A 16,503-nucleotide genomic window follows, 5' to 3' on the forward strand; every position below is an offset into this window, starting at 1 on the left:
AGTAGATATAATATAAAAATATGTCTCTCAATTAATAATAAAAATTATTTTTCTAATTAAATTAATGTATAAAAGATACGAGACACCCACATCCTCCATATATCGCATTACAATTTATTAGTAATATTAATTTCAATATTACTTTAAATAAATAAATAAAATATTAATAAGTTTACTATAGACCAGAATATAATTAATTTATTATAATGTTTGTAACATTAGCATAAAATTTTTTCTAGATATAATTATTTAATATCATCTTTATTCTCTCCACGTTATATATGCAAACACCCAATTCATGTCATAATTACTGATCATCAAATGCTTACCTGGTTAAGTGGTATTTAAAACTTAATTTAATATCATTAATTATAATAAAGTACGTTAATAGTCGAGATTAATGTAAATAATCCCATTAGTAGTTGTAGCACGTGTAAAAGCATGATGGGTTCTATAGGTCCCCTTTTTTTTTTTTTTTTTTTTTATTCTCCTTATTTTTACGTTAAGTTAATTATTAATATTTAAATAAAAATCTATATATTTTATCAATAAAAGTGTATATATATATATATATGTAATAATTATAGTACAAATTTTCAATGAAAACACATGAAATGTAATGTACAACTGATTCAGTTAGTAGTTGATGATAGAATATGAATATGGAATTAACTTTTCAAGAATTAGAAATAATTAAAATTGACGGAAATGTCACGGGTATAAGGCGTATACATCAATCTTCAATACCCACTCTATTAATAAAAATATAAATAATTACTCATGTTAAATAATTTATTTTTTAATTTTAAAAAATTACTAATTATATTAAACTAAATTATTAAATCCGTATGTGATTTAAGTTTATAATTTTTTTATATTTATATAAATTTTATATTCTATTAATTACGAGTATTTATTCGTTTTATCGAAATAAATTAAGACGGATTAAGAGATCACCCACTTCAATATAGATCATGTCAAACAATGTTAATCATGCATTACCCCCATAATAATTAAATTTTATTAGAACTCATTTTTATATATTTGTGTATATTTTTTAGCCATACTTATAAGTTATTGTGACTAATACCCATATACTATTTTGGTATAATTAATAGTATGTTAGCTATTATGATGTTAGAAATCTCTAATTTCAAATAAATCTTTGACCAATTGATTAATTTGCAATGATGTAGTATCTTGAAAATTATACAAATTAATAAACCCAAAACAAATAAATTTCAAGATTGAAGTGTGAATGTCGATATAATTGTTCGACGATATACTTAGGGCTAAATATAAATATTTGATTGAGGAAAATATATATATATATATTTTTAAGATCTTGCCAAAAGTTTCTTAATTAAATAAAATAATTTGGAAATTTATAGCTAGCTATTATACTATTAATTGATCTTTAGATTTTTTGTTAATTAAATATTTTTTTAAAATTGAGTGTAAAAATTCCTAAGTTATTTGAATAATTAACAAATTATATAATTTTATAAAATAAAGAATATATAAAACTACAACTAATATTTAAATAGAATATGTATAGGCATAGTATCCCATTTAAGACTAATTTGTGTTGCATTAACCATTAATTTTGGTAAACCTAATCCACTATAAGCAGCCATGGTGGCTGATATAGTTCCTACAGTCAAGCGAGACCCATATTCTTATATATATATATATATATATATATGTATTAATCTTATAATTAATTAATTAATTAATTAGAGAATTCTTGTAGCATTTCTTTACATTTATTAGAATTATTTATATATAAAAAAATTGCACTACTTTATACCGTGCATGTGTTGACACGATATATATATGTGTGTATATAGGTATATAGTTTTACTTTTTGAATTTCCTTCAAATGAAAATGCCAGAATGATGAGTTTGTAGATAGTTATATATAGGTCCTTCAAAAAAAAAACACACACACACACACACAAACACAAGATAGCTATATATAGAATCTATATATGTGAGTATATATATTGTATTGGCAGTATATATGGGTGTGTGAGGTTGATGGGTTTGGTTTGTTCAACGGTGATACTCATCATTTTGTTTGAATTACTCACCTACGTGTGTTAATAGCAATAACCCAACACCTCAAGTTGATGGCTGACGGGGAAACCAGCATCTCATGCTTTTCCATACATACATACATACATACATACACTACTACTACTATATTTACACCTTACATTAAATTTAGGTTTACAATTATATTTGGTAATACCCAATAAATATTTTCTCATAAATTTTAAATTATCAGCAATAGTGGAATAAAGAGGTTAGGTTAAATGTACTGTTACGATGTAGGACTAAAATCTCCCTGATGCATAAATCTTTATTATATTACCCTTGAGCTATTTTTTTTAATAAATTGTACTTACATTTTTGTGTTAAAATTTTTTATAATTTAGTTTATACGATTTTATTTTGAGAAAACATGAAATATCCGGGACCGGAATTTGGTTCGAAATTAATTTTAACATTTTAAATATATAAAAAATTTATTTTAAAATTAATTTATTTCAATTTTTTGTTAAATTTATGAAAAAAAAAATAGGTTATGTATGAAATTGAAAATAATTTTGAAAAAAATGAGTATAAAATTTAGGTCTGATTAATATTTTTGAAAGAAAAATCAGAAATTAGGAGTCATAGTGCAAATAAGAAAAATTTTATCACGTAGAACTACCCAGTCAGCAACCTCGTCGAACCGGAGCACGGTGCGTGGTAAGGCACGCTGACGTCGATGCCACACGGAATATCACGCGGGCGATCTACGTGCACCGCGATAACGACCCAAGATCAATCTCGCATGCGTGGATGGTCCGAATTTATTTTTTCTTTATACACGATCGGATAGTCGATATCAAATCGCGATGAACGATTCAGATTCATTTTCTCTTTAAATGCGATCGAACGGTCAAGATCAAACGCGATGAACGGTCCATATTAACACGAGATGGGTATAAATATTTCATATCACACTAAACTCAAACCCTAACCGCTAGCCTCCCACCGGATAAGAAGAACCAGTCGCTGGAGAAGGGAGTCGACCGCCACCGCACCGGAGCCACCTCCGACCGCCGCCGCACTGGAGCCATCTCCGACCACCAAAAAAAATAAAAAATTTTCTATATGCTCGGAATATGATTTCCAGCACCCCCATGGTCAAATCAGAGCAAAAAGAATGGTAGATGAGCCAGAAACTGCAGGCAAAGTCCGGTGGTACCACCGCGGCAAAATCCGCAACCTCCTCCTATGAGCTCCTTTCCGTTTTCTATTTTCCGTTTCCCGTTTCGTGCATTTTTTCTACTGTTGTGTTTATTATTCTTTTTTTTACAAGTTGACTAAAGAAAAACTCCCAGCCGCGAAGGTGAGCTGGTGGAATCGTCGCACCCGAAAAATTCCACCGTCAGTAGATTTCTGTTTTTTATTTTTTATTTTTTGGGCCAATCAATGCTCTCTAACGTGATTTTTCACATGGATACGTATAAAGCCAGCAAAAACCGGCCAAAAAGGGCCAAAAACAGTCGGGCCGAGGTAAACCGCTGCCGCAAGCGGTGGTACTGTCGTGCCAAAACTCCAAAATTGGCCATAAAGGATTTTTTATATCGATTTTGGATTCCTATGGTATTTTTAGATACGTGACAAGTATTTTGGATTCCGCATGGATAATTCAGGAAATCCGGGGACCGCCAGTAAGCGCAGTAGAAAGTTCAATATTTCAAATACCGATTCGGGTAAGAATACCTCACCTTTTTCTCCATTATGACAAATTGAAGCTTAATAATTAATAATTGTGTGCTTTTATGAAAAATTGGATAACCCTAAAAATAATTACAAGTCACTAGTGGAGGCAGAACCAGTTAGTTTATGGTCATTTCGATTTTTTATTTATTTTTCTATATTGTCTATATTTGTTTACTATTATACTGTGTGTAACTCAATTGATGGTTTTTGGGATCTTTTTAGTTATTTCGTTATTTATTTTTCCCTGTATTGCATGCCGGTATCCCACTCATTGGTCATTTGGCAGTGTGAAACTATATTGTTATTTATGTAACGACCCCGAAAATATTTAAAAGAAATAAATGATAATTAAAGTACGGAAGTGAAATAAAGGTTCAAGGTTTACATTTCTTATACAATAACTTAAAGTACCAATTAATGTTCCAGAATTCACTCTTTTGAAAGAAATACAAAGAAATAAGGAAATGAACAAAAATAAAGAAAATTAGCATTCTACTCGCAACTCTCTTGCGGATCGGACTCTGGATCCTGATTCTTTTGATCTGAAATAGTTAAATAAGGGATGAGCTACACTAGTCCAGTAATAATATCACACTATATCACCAGTACAGAAATAAAAGTTGATAAAAAATCAAAACAAATAATGAAGTACTTAATTAAACAAATACATTTATTAATAATAAAATTATTTATCATCCACTTAGCGCAGCAAGATTTATAAAAGCAACCTATAGAGACAATAACATAGCACTTATCATGATTTCATATGCAATTAGTAACAGGCACACATTATAAATTCATATTCAATAAATCAAACAACAACATTTCCTTTTATCGGCCTACTAGTATCTGTGGAGGTTCATAGGGATGTCCCCGCTACGTATGAACCCTTTCCTTTAACATTCTCAATTTAAAAGCCGTCCACATACCCCATCTGGTATGAGCGTTAAACCACTAAATCTCAATACCCCGTCCGGTATGAGGGTGAAACAGGTTGTCCCCATACCCCGTCCGGTATGAGTGCTAAACTACCAAGTCTCGATACCCCGCTTGGTATGAGACAACGTTTACGATAATGTTTCTTATTGTACCTGGTCCGTCCACCATCTCCCAGAATATTCAGTAAGTCTGTCGTTTCATCCATTCACTTAATCACACAATTTTTCCGTTTTCCTTTAGTCTCTATTTTCAAAATCAACCGTAATCATATAAACAAACAAACATGCATCAGGGAATGCAATCATATCTCGATTTTCTAATTTAACAGTAATCACGTAAGGCAGCAATACATGCATTCAAACTATAAAATCGATAAATTAGATATTATTATGCATTCAAACTGTAAAATAAATAGACAGAAATCAATAGAGAATAGTTTCTGGTTCTGACTCCATTAGTAACTCGTAATTAATTATAGATATTTTCTAAGTTTTATGAAATACTATATTATTTAAAATTAAACTTCAATTCCATAACAGGGAATAAGGTGAGGGATTCTTACTCAATTTAATACCCGAAAGGCTAAACTGTTAACTGTGCCCATTGGCGGTCCCCGGGTTCCCTGAATTTTTCTTTAGGAATCAACACATGCTATAAGTACCTATAAATTTTCCAAACAAATCTTAAATCATTCTCAGGGCCCATTTTGACAAATTTTGGAATTCTGGCACGGCAGCTCCGCAGTGCTCCAGCGACAGCCGACGGCGATCCACCTTGGGTCGGCAATTTTCAGTCGTTTTCGGCTGAATTCAGCTGATTTCACATCAATCCCTGTGAGAAAACATGTTAAGGGGACTCGGTTGGCCCAAAAAACATAAAAAAATCGAAATTCACCGGCGGCGGGGCTCTCTGGTGCGGTGGCTCCTCTGGCTCATGTTGCGGTTGGGTGTTTTGCTCCAATCAACCTGTAGAGAAGGAAACGATGATCACAACGGTAGAAACATTATACAGAACGGGAACCAGGAAGGGCTTCATAGGAAGCGTTTTGTGAAATTTCCAGCGGCGGCATCGCCGGACTTTGCCCACGTGTTCCAACCAATCAGCCGGTTTTTTTGCTCCGATTTGGTCATGAGTGTGTTTAAAATTGAATTCTGAGCAAATAAAAAAATATTTACATCTTTTGGTGGTCAAAAAGGGCTCCGGCGCGATGGTGGATGGCGGCAGTCTCCTTTTCGGTGGCTGGATCTTCTTCTCCGACAAGGGAGTCTGGCGGCTAGGGTTAGGGTTTGGTGTGGATGAGATTATTTATATCTGTCCACTTTTGATCTGGGTCATCCATCGCATTTGATCTGGACCGTCTGGTCGCGATTAAATAAAAAGTGAATCTAGATCGTTCATCGCGATCTAATTTGGGCCGTTCATCGCGATCTAATCTGAACCGTCCGATCGCATTCAAATCTAACCGTCCGACTGCATTTGGGGAGAAAATGCATCCGGGCCGTTCGTACGCGCAAGAACGGATATAAGCCGTTCGATCGCGGGCACGCAGATCCCCTACATGGCCTCCCACGTGGCACCGCATCAACGTCTGCTGCCACACAGCGTGTTCTGATTCGTCAGGACTGCTGACCGGGCATCCTACGTGGTAAAATTTCTCTAAATTATATTTTGACCCCCGGTTTTCGATTTTTCTTTCAAAAATACCTCAAGAACCCAAATTTTCACCCTTTTTCGCCAAAATTATTTTCAATTTAATTCTCCATCAATTTTTCTTCCTTTTTACTCTAAATTAAAATTAAAAATTGAAAAATTAAGAAATTATATTTATAAATAAATCTTAAATTACATTAAAAATTTATTTAGGGTATTACGATTTAAGTGAACGGTGAGTATAAAATGAGATATGGTTATTGTATAGCTGATTATTATGTTGATAAAAATTTGTATAGGAAAGACTTACAAGGTACCCAAAAAGAGCGGACGAGCTCAGTACATAGGGAACTCTGCCGTGAACGTTATCCTAGTCGGACGGGGCTAGGAAGTCCCTTACTAGGAATGTTTGAAAAATATGATTTATCATCATACCAGACGGAGTATCGAGATGGTGGCATGTTTGGTGTCCATATCAGACAGGGTATGAGAACGGTCGATTAACTGTTTAATATGATATTATGTTCACAACTAGGAGGACATCCCTATAGACCCCCCAAAAATACCGGTAAGCGGGTAAAAATATAAAATGATCGTTTTTTGTTATCTTCTATGTGATAAATAATAATGCTTGAATATGAGTTTTTATAAGTTATTATTGGGAGAGACTTGTTATATAAATACGAAATAAATTGATTTATTTATAGTAAATGAATTTACTATAAATTAAGAGTTCAATTGGTTGTTTTTTTTTATTTCTATCAATTTTTAATTTTTTGTATCTGTTATTAATGTAATATTTTTAATAGGGTAGTGTAGCTCACCCATTCATTAACTTTTTCAGATTAAGAGGATCAAGATCCATATCCCGATCAACAAAAGGGTTATAAATAGTTCATCACCTGAACTCACTTTAAAAGGTGGTGAAGGTCGTCCTAAGATGTTTAGTGATTTGCTTTTCGTTTATTTCTTTGATTTATGTTTGCTCTTTTAGAAGGAACATTCACGTAGCCTTATTGGGTATTCTAAATTATTGTGTAAGCAATGTAAACTCTAACTCTATTATTTTACTTCCGTATTTAATTTATCATTTTATTTTTATTTAATTTATGAATTTTTATAAAATATATAATCTTCTAAATTTTTAAAATCAAAATTTAAAACTTTAAAAATAAAATAAAAAATCAATCATAGAAAAATAAAATTATATAGGTGACAAAGTATGAATCATATTTTCTTAATGTCGAAGAAGCTACAAGTTTAGAATCTTTTTCAAATTTAGTAGTGGACCCCATCTCATGCACATCACTTAATGAGGAACTCTAACTCATTTTTCCTTTCTAGACCATTCCATCTTTTTCAAACTTCAAACCCTTCTCTTTTTTTCTTTAAAAAAATAAATTAAATTATTCAAAAAAATTTATAAAGTAAGAGTTATGTTTTGGGTATCAAGAAATTCAAGAAAGAGTATGGATATTAAAAATATAAAAGATTATATTGTTGTTAATTCTATGTATAAAGATTATTGTAAAAATTAGATAAAAATAAAATAATTTATGTGACCAAATGGGTGGATGAATCAATTGGGTATTTGATTTTTTGGGCAAGATAGAAACACATGAAGTGTATGTAATGATATTAGAAGAGTGAAATTTATTGCATTAATTGGTTTTGTTGAATTAAGATTACTTTAAAAATAAAAATATTATAATCGTGATTGTTGAATTAAGATTATTATGGATATATAATAAGTTATTTTATCTTTACAACCATACTCACACACCCATTATCATAACAACATAGTATCATGAAATTTTTATATAAAATTTTATAATTTATATAAATTTTCAAGCTTGAGCATCTCTCCAAACAAAATTAAATGAATTTTTTATAATTTTATAAATTTAAAATATACAAAGTTTTATAATGTGATTAATTAATTATTGTTTAAATTTTATCGATTTATTGTTGAAAAAATAATTTTATTTATATATTGTTTATTATTTATTTAAAATATATTATATTATAAGAAGGGATATTATTATAATTTATAAAAATCAACTGTAACAATGATACTATAAATTTATTTCAATACTTAATACCATTAGAAAAAAAAAATGAAACTACAATGAATTATTCCTAAATGGGAATTAAAGATTTTAATGTGATTATGATTTTATTATAATTCTATATGGTTTTACATGAATAATATGTTGATTTATTTATTAAATAAACTAAACAAATCATAAATTATCTCGAATCAAGCCTGTAAGATAACTCAGCAAACAAGTTTACATTGTATAAAAATATGGCAAGTTACATAAATTCTCATAAGATTTTGTGTATATAATATAAAAACACATTTATTAAAACTGAACTAAAAAAAACTTCATACTTTACAAAATGTTAATTTATTGGTAAGAGAGTGATTGCAAGTTAAAAAAAAAAAAAAAAAAAAAGAAAGAAAGAATTTCATTTTATGTTTCAATATTTTGAAAACTCACCATTAATACGTTGGTGTCTTGTTGTAATTACTCAAATTTTAATTACTAAAACTCGAAAGGAGTTCCACGCTTGTAAGTATCTTCTTACACGAACAAAATGATTTAATTCATGAAGTCATATTAACAAAAAGATTCAATATTTGAATTATCTTTTTTAAGGAAAAGTCGGAATCTTAAGAGTTTTAGTTGGGACGAAAACCTTGAGAGATTTAAAGCTGAAATACAGAGGGCAGCTCGGTAAGCAACCTTCAAAATCCATAAATTCCAACAATACACGTGATGTCCCCATCGGTTGATTCTCTTTTTTTTTTTTGGAGTTAGTTTTCATCCATCACCCACTGTTTCCGACAAGTGGAACTCCGGTCACATTATCAGACACCCATGAAAATTTCAAAAGATAAAAACATCCAACTGAAAGCCTACCACAAATTCCTCCCATCTCCATACAACAAGATAAAAGTACATAGAAAACCTTATTAAATTTTTTGCTGCGTTGAAGGACAGACAGAGCAAGGACAAGTGCAGGTGGATAAATTCATATCTTCAAATTAGACTTGGTACAAAGGTAGAAAACTACGTTCAGCTGTTAAACAACCAGAGAATCACATTTTACCTACCAACAAATTCCTACTTCTTGGAAAAATAGGTCAATTTCCAACAACATTGCTATACTTATATTATATAGACCACGAAAGATGCTCGGCATCAAAATTTAAGCTTCTACCAACCCCAGCAAGAAAAACCCTCCATTCCTTACATCAGAAACACGAGTGTCTCCACCACTTCAAAATTTGAAGTCCTTTTTCTTTGATTTCCCTTCCTTTTCCTGCATCTTCCGCTTTCTTTTCTTCTCATTCTGCAAAAATTCAACTCTCTTTTCATGTTAGAGTTTGAAGAAAGTGAAATTACCCAATCTTCTTTCCAAAAAGAAAAATCAACTGTTCTAGAAAAAAAGCATAGGCATTCATTTACAACGACAACCCCTCCCCCTCCACCCCAGGCCCCAAGATCCTCCCTTGATCCCAATGAAAGAAATTTAAAGGCATTTCTATACTAACACAAAAGAATAACGGTTCTACTTTCAAGCAAAGGGCAGAAATTAAAGAGATCACAAAAATGTTCATTGAAGACAGAATACTGCACCTCTGCAACCATGTCACTGAAATCCTCACGCTGACTCCGCAACTTTTCCTCCTCTCTGGCCTCCTCATACCTGTGAAACATTCCTTGAGGTTAGGAGTCCATTTTTTCCCATTGTATGATAATATAATAGCATTCACAGGGGGTTCGACTTACTTGGCTGGCAAAACATTGTCCATAAGTTCCAGTTCCTCTGGTTGTAAAGTGACATCAACTTTATCTGATTTCTGGCCTCTAAGTAGATCAACCTAGACAAAGAAAGGGAGTTAATAATTTCAACAAATACTCATAATCCAGGCTACTGCTGCCCAGAGCAATTCAAACACTCTCAGAAACATGTACAGTCCAATCAGTCACTTTTTTGCTAATGATGGAATCAGTCCATTGAAAAACTCTAGGAGTGGCCCATGGTTCAGTAGAATCTAATTTTATGGATTAACATCATTGTCACAGGCATAGCAATACATGTCTAATTTTTGGAGGACAACCATCATTTTAACCATATAAGCTATCAATAGGGATTATCTCATCTCTCTAACGGACAATAGTAGGATCTTCCAATAGATCCACAAAAGATCTCCATGAGCAAAAACCAGTACAAATCTAAAGTAATTCAGCTCCATATTCAAATCGATCACTAGTCCTATTTTCTGCTATTACAGATCTGTTTAGCCTTTTCATGAACCATCTATAAATTCACACAAACAGACGCAAATACTCATTCCTCTATCTTATCAGAAATGTACATATCCATTCTCAACTTACTCTTTTAGCTCCTGTTTTGTCTTGCGTACCGGTGTTAACCACGTACCTATAGGGGCATGGAGATGTCAGCCAGAATAATATTCTAAACTAAAATATACAGAATAAACAGATCTCTGGATAAAAGAAGACCACTTACGTGTGTGTTGTTCCAAGTAGAGTCCCTGGTGCAATCCTCTCTTCTCTTTCCTCGAGTACCTTTAGGGAAAAAGGAGCAGTGAAGTTGGTAAAATGTCGAATATTATAATTATACATCAGTACTTCTGTAACAAAACAGCAGAAGGAAGCCAGGTTTCAGAAGATAGAACTCACTTGATAAAGAGGCCTTTCAGGCTCCTTTCTTTGCTGCTTGCGAAGATCAATAACATCAGGTGTCTCAATGCCAGTAGGAGTACTGAATAAATAACAAACATGTCAGCAGAAACGGTACCAAGCCTAAATAAAGTTGCAGACTGGAGGATGCCAAGACATAAATGCTTAAGAACCAAAAAAGATACCAAACCTAAACAAAGTTGACTATACAGCTATAATGAAAAAAAAAAGATACCTTGAGAGACTATCTACAGATTGAATGCCATCCTCTAACTCCTCCTCCTCAATCTGCTCCTCTACTTCTTCTTCTTCCTCCTCCTCCTCCTCCTCTTCCTCCAGATCACCCCAGTGCCTGGTCTTATCAATGGGCTCCTCCTAAATAATAGGATAGAAAACAAGTGGTCTCCAATTAGATTAAACCCAAGGTTTAATTGTATCAACTACCCTCCAGTCAACATTTTGAGCTAAGTAAAACTATCCATTTTCTAAACCTGCAGAAAAGGAATATGGCATTCGGGAAAATACACCAATTGTGCAGATGCAAGTACCATCAAAACAACTTCTTGCTAATGTGGCTTGTTTCTTTTCGCCAAGTGTGAACAATACAGTTAAAAGAATCAGCCTCTCCCCTGCATTAATCCTTTATCCACATGTATACAGAAGTTAGTCCTCTCTCTTCCTTTTTTTTTTAAATATAGTCATTTCTCTTCATTCCGTTTTAAAATTCTCAATTCTTCAAAAGCTATGAAGAGGGCAAATGGTGCCAGGAGCAAAGCCACTTATTACTGTGTAAACCACCTTGTGTTTTTATCATCACACGAAACATCTTGCTCATATTATTTCTACCTTTTCCTATGTATTTACACAGTGAAATATCATCTTCCTCCATCTTTCTCTTCTTTTGAGGGGATGGTGGAACAAACTTTATTGCTTTTGATGCAACAAGGGGTTAATGCCCATAAACACATTAAACATGATTTTATATCACAAGAAGCCCTCAAATATTTTTGAAGTTTCAAAAATCTCATATCTCATTAACAGAAGATAATCCTCTCCTACTCAAAATAAGAGCAAGCAAATAAGACAAGACACTAAGAACAGCTACCAGTTATGAACATGAGAATAAAATTATCCAACAACGTACATCATAATTGGGCTGATCTTGTTGCTGAACACCAAACACATCTCCATACAAAGGGCGTCCATACTATTCATAACACATGCAAAGAAATGGTTAGACACTATAAACATTTCAATAAACACTGCATCCAGAAGAATTAATATGCAGAAGAGTAGGAAGCCTTACTTCATCAACGGGAGGCTTGCCCCAGCCTCCAGGATGGTAGCCAAAGCTAGCTCCAGGTGGAATGGGAGCATTCAGCCCAGGAATTTTCAGATGTGGATATGATGGAGGAGGACCATATCTCTGCAAGGTGAAACTCAGTCAAGAAACAGTAACAAGAATTATAGTAGTTGCTTTCTGTTTACCACCCCACCCCCTAAACAAAAAAAAAAAAGAGTTTAAATAGTAGTGGCTTCTTTCAATATAAGACACAATATGCTAACCTGCATATTAATAAGCCATGGAGGAGGAGCACCCTCAGGCATACCAAGCGCTTCTTTTAGTTCCTGTGATAATGTACCTGGCTTCATCTCTCTAAGCTTTACCTATATAGTAAAGAAAAGAGCCACATGAGAATATATATAAAGGAAGTTTATATTTACTTCATTCAAGTTGGACGCAACCTGGAAGGTCCAAATGATATCTGTTTATAAATTTTACACTGAATACAACTATATGAAACACACCTCAAATTCTTTTCCTTCATGATAGAGATCACCAAGACTTGTCAGCTTTGGTTTTGTTTGATATTTGAAAAATGCATCATGGAGAACCTAACAAGTGATCATAACAAAAGAAAACAATAAATCATCTAAGCAAGTCCACAGTCATGAACAAATGGAAGCAAACTATTGTAGACCTCATAAATGTTGAAAAGCAAGGGCCAAACCTGATAGTCAATATCCATCTTTCCCATTTTCGGTTGCATTCGCTCACGTTGCTTTTGTTTCAACTTCTTACTATCCTCTTTTTCAATGTAAGCCTGCAAGAAGAGGAGGCAAGAAACTTTTGGATTAAAGAAATGAAGAAATGAATTGGACCTAATGAAGAAAATTTGATCCTTAGTTGTTTAAAATTTTATTCGTGCTGGCTTAACTAACATAAGCGAACAACTTCAACACAGATCCAAAAACATATAGGATAAAATCTTTAAAACTGACCATTAGAATGTTCTGTAAAACATAAATCAAATGCAAGCCAACATATGTCCATAATTCTTCAACATAAATGCCAACAAAAAAATAGTATCCATAAGACACAAGAGAATCAAATTTACCTGCCTAATCTTCTCAATTCCAGTTGCGGCGATGAAATCAGGAAGCTGAAAAGGCTGCTTTTCAATACCACGCTTCCCCTGCAGAATAAGTCCAAACTCAATGAAGATGCAAGTAATTTCACAAGTTTGTTGCATGAAAGTTCCGCAACAAAGGCCACTTTTTGACAAATTTAAAATCATAGACAAATAAATGAAAACAATATGTTGTATTGAAGGACAACTGACGGTTCAAAACAGATTACTTAGCATCACATATAACAAACACCCCAATATCTAGCATGCAACCGCAATATTATGCTATGAAGTGTTGTCCCATAAATTAGGATCATGTAATTTTCACATCCCCACTCAGTCTAGCAATAATAAATGAAAAATCATTTTCAAGAGTCCCCTTGGGAATACACCTAGAAGTCCAGGCTCCATGGTTGTCACAGCTGCTCCCCTGCAAGAATCACATATATACATATAAGAGAAACCTTATCAACATGATCTTCCTCCCCCTTTTCCCTAAATCCCCTCATCACGACCAGACCCAACAAGCATGCATACAAGTTTTAAACAAGATTGCTAATTTTAGCTGGAGCTACTAACCTGCAAAAATTTCCTCTTCTGACACCAATGCCTTGGCACAGGAACTGTGTTCCGGTATGCTTTCAAAAATACCAACAACTTAGGGTCTGCAGCAGTTGCATCCCACACCTAAGAATGATAAAATCACTGAATAACTACAAAATTATGAATGACAGAAACATGGGGAAGGAAACGACTAACTAATTTCAAAACATAAAAACATTTTTTCAAAAAAAAAAAAAGTCGTCCACCCCTAGTAGGTTGAATAAGGACGCACACCATCCATTGCTTAGACATTCTTAAGAATTGAAGCTGCTGACAGTTGTTCAGAGAAAATAGTAAAATCTTATAGAAGTTCCCTTCTCGATTATATAAAACTGACAATAAGCTTCAACAAATCAAACAATCACTTGAATTCAAAAAAAAAACCAAAAAGTTGGATCCTCTGTCAAAACCTACAAGCAATTTTAAATCTTCATGAGAAGAGTGTACCAAATCTTAAAGCTTAGCAGATAAGGAATGCACTTATAAAATGTCTGATGAAAAGCAAGAAATACACAAGTAATAAGTGACCACAGCATGGTAAATATTATCTGAAGACATAGCTTCCCAGGACGAAAAATAACAAGAGGGTAGAAAGGCGTATGGGACAAAGACCAAACCAGACAATAGGGAGCTGCTGACCATTCTTCAGTCGGCACTCCTTGTCAGAAGGACTACAGAATACACAGAAGAACAGAAAAAAATATATATATTATAGAGCATAGAGATTTATCATTACCTCAACTACATCGGGCCTTGAGCAGATCTGTTTGAGTTCAGCAATCTTCATCCGCCGTTGGAGCTGAAAAAAAAGTGAAAATAGAAACAGCTGTTACTGACATGAGTGTCAATGCTAGCAATTAGAATAGTGATTCACAGAGGGTGTATGCAAGCATGTAACTTCTGCATGTTAGGTTCATTGATACAAATTACAGCAATCTAATGTCTAGAAAAAAAGAACAAAAGAAACTACAAGGATAGAAGGTCAGTTAAATAGAAAACCTTTTTCTTCTTGTTTGAAATGCCTCTCTCTTTCTGTTGGTTATCCTGCTCTTCCTCTTCTGAATCTGAGTCAGTCTTCTTCTTTGCATCTGCATCTTTGGCAGACTCATCCATTTTATCATTATCCTGAGTTAACAAATAGAAATCTATATATAATAACAGTTCAGTGCAACAGGGGGAAAAAACTAAAGGAAAAGAGATCATCCCCAACAGGTGGAAATTATTTCCATTTTACCTCAGAGCCAGCAGATTCCTGGAAACTAAATTTCTCAAAGATCTTTCTGAATTCCTCATCCATCACATCATCTAATTCTGCCTTTTCTGGAACATACTCAACTACCACTTGCTCTGCAATCTACAATTTTTGAAAGAAACAAAATACCATCTATGTCATTAACTGATCAATGAATATAGAATCAGTTCTAAAGAAGCAGAAAACAGGAAATTGTATTCCAACTATAAATGATTGTCAGAACCACCAAAAGAAAATATCATGTCCATTTTCTGCTCCTTTTTTCAGGTCCACAAGCAACTACACGCAGAGTTGCCCTGACCACTCCTCTAAGAACCAACGTTAGGGCTCCTATTCTTTCCTCTAACTTCAAGATAGTTAAAACCAAAATTCTCATAATCAAATCCTAAATCAAGTATCTAAAAGAACAGTTGGAAGCAAATTAAGATCATGCTTAATAGTTTGCTTTGGAAACACGGGAGAAGTAGTGCAAAGCATAGAACTAGACCAAAAGCAGCAGAAGACAAATATACAAACCACGAGTATTCAACATTTATAGCAGTTCCTACGTAACTAGTTGACACAAGCTAATTGAAAATGGACCTTCATCAACACAACACCTAATGATCAGCACAATAGAACAACGAAAGTCCGACTTCGTCGATGTAACCCCAAAAGAAATTCCACCGCTCACTCATTCATTATAAGGACACTCAACCTAACTACTATTACTGGAATATTCACAATATCGTAAAGGTTGGTATCAAATCCCTAGAGATTTTGACGATAAGTAAAAGAAAGTAGGAGAAATGAAGCTGACCTGCTGTTGGGGATCGGCGTTCTCCTTAGCATCATCCTCGTCGCGGGCTGTGGCGGTTTCGCTTTCGTCTGCATCAACAGCCTCGGCATCAGAAGCCTGGGAGGCCTTGTTCTTCTTCTGCTTGCGCCTGCGACGACGACGTTCGCTCTCACGGGATTTCTTGGAGATAGGATCAAGATTCGTGGTAGTATCCCCATTGGAAACCATGCCGTTCTCTCGCGGAACAGTCTCCGGCGTCATGCTTCGGAAATTTTCAGGCGAATCGCGGAAGATGGAGGGTTTTGGAGTAAAAGGAGGAGAGAGTGGATGAGAGAAATTATATGGCGACACGAAAGCTAGGGCCTATAAATG

At 33.7% G+C, this 16,503-nt stretch overlaps 1 protein-coding gene across 1 annotated transcript; it reads right to left on the bottom strand.

Moving 5' to 3' along the window:
• Positions 1 to 9,399: 9,399 nt before the first annotated feature.
• LOC110813148 (proline-rich spliceosome-associated (PSP) family protein) lies at positions 9,400 to 16,472 on the bottom strand. Its single transcript, XM_088207347.1, has 18 exons — positions 16,153 to 16,472; positions 15,336 to 15,455; positions 15,101 to 15,226; positions 14,838 to 14,900; positions 14,078 to 14,185; positions 13,487 to 13,564; positions 13,100 to 13,192; positions 12,897 to 12,983; positions 12,654 to 12,755; positions 12,394 to 12,513; positions 12,232 to 12,294; positions 11,323 to 11,462; positions 11,088 to 11,169; positions 10,915 to 10,973; positions 10,779 to 10,824; positions 10,170 to 10,261; positions 10,017 to 10,086; positions 9,400 to 9,729 (listed from the first exon to the last, which is right to left on the bottom strand). The coding sequence occupies exons 1-18, from the start codon at positions 16,390 to 16,392 to the stop codon at positions 9,658 to 9,660; spliced, it is 1,761 nt and encodes a 586-aa protein (XP_088063473.1). The 5' UTR covers positions 16,393 to 16,472; the 3' UTR covers positions 9,400 to 9,657.
• Between the last annotated feature and the right edge of the window lie 31 nt (positions 16,473 to 16,503).

Source organism: Carica papaya, chromosome 7, assembly GCF_054855325.1.
Source record: "Carica papaya isolate Zhongbai chromosome 7, ASM5485532v1, whole genome shotgun sequence".
NCBI classification, from domain to species: domain Eukaryota; kingdom Viridiplantae; phylum Streptophyta; class Magnoliopsida; order Brassicales; family Caricaceae; genus Carica; species Carica papaya.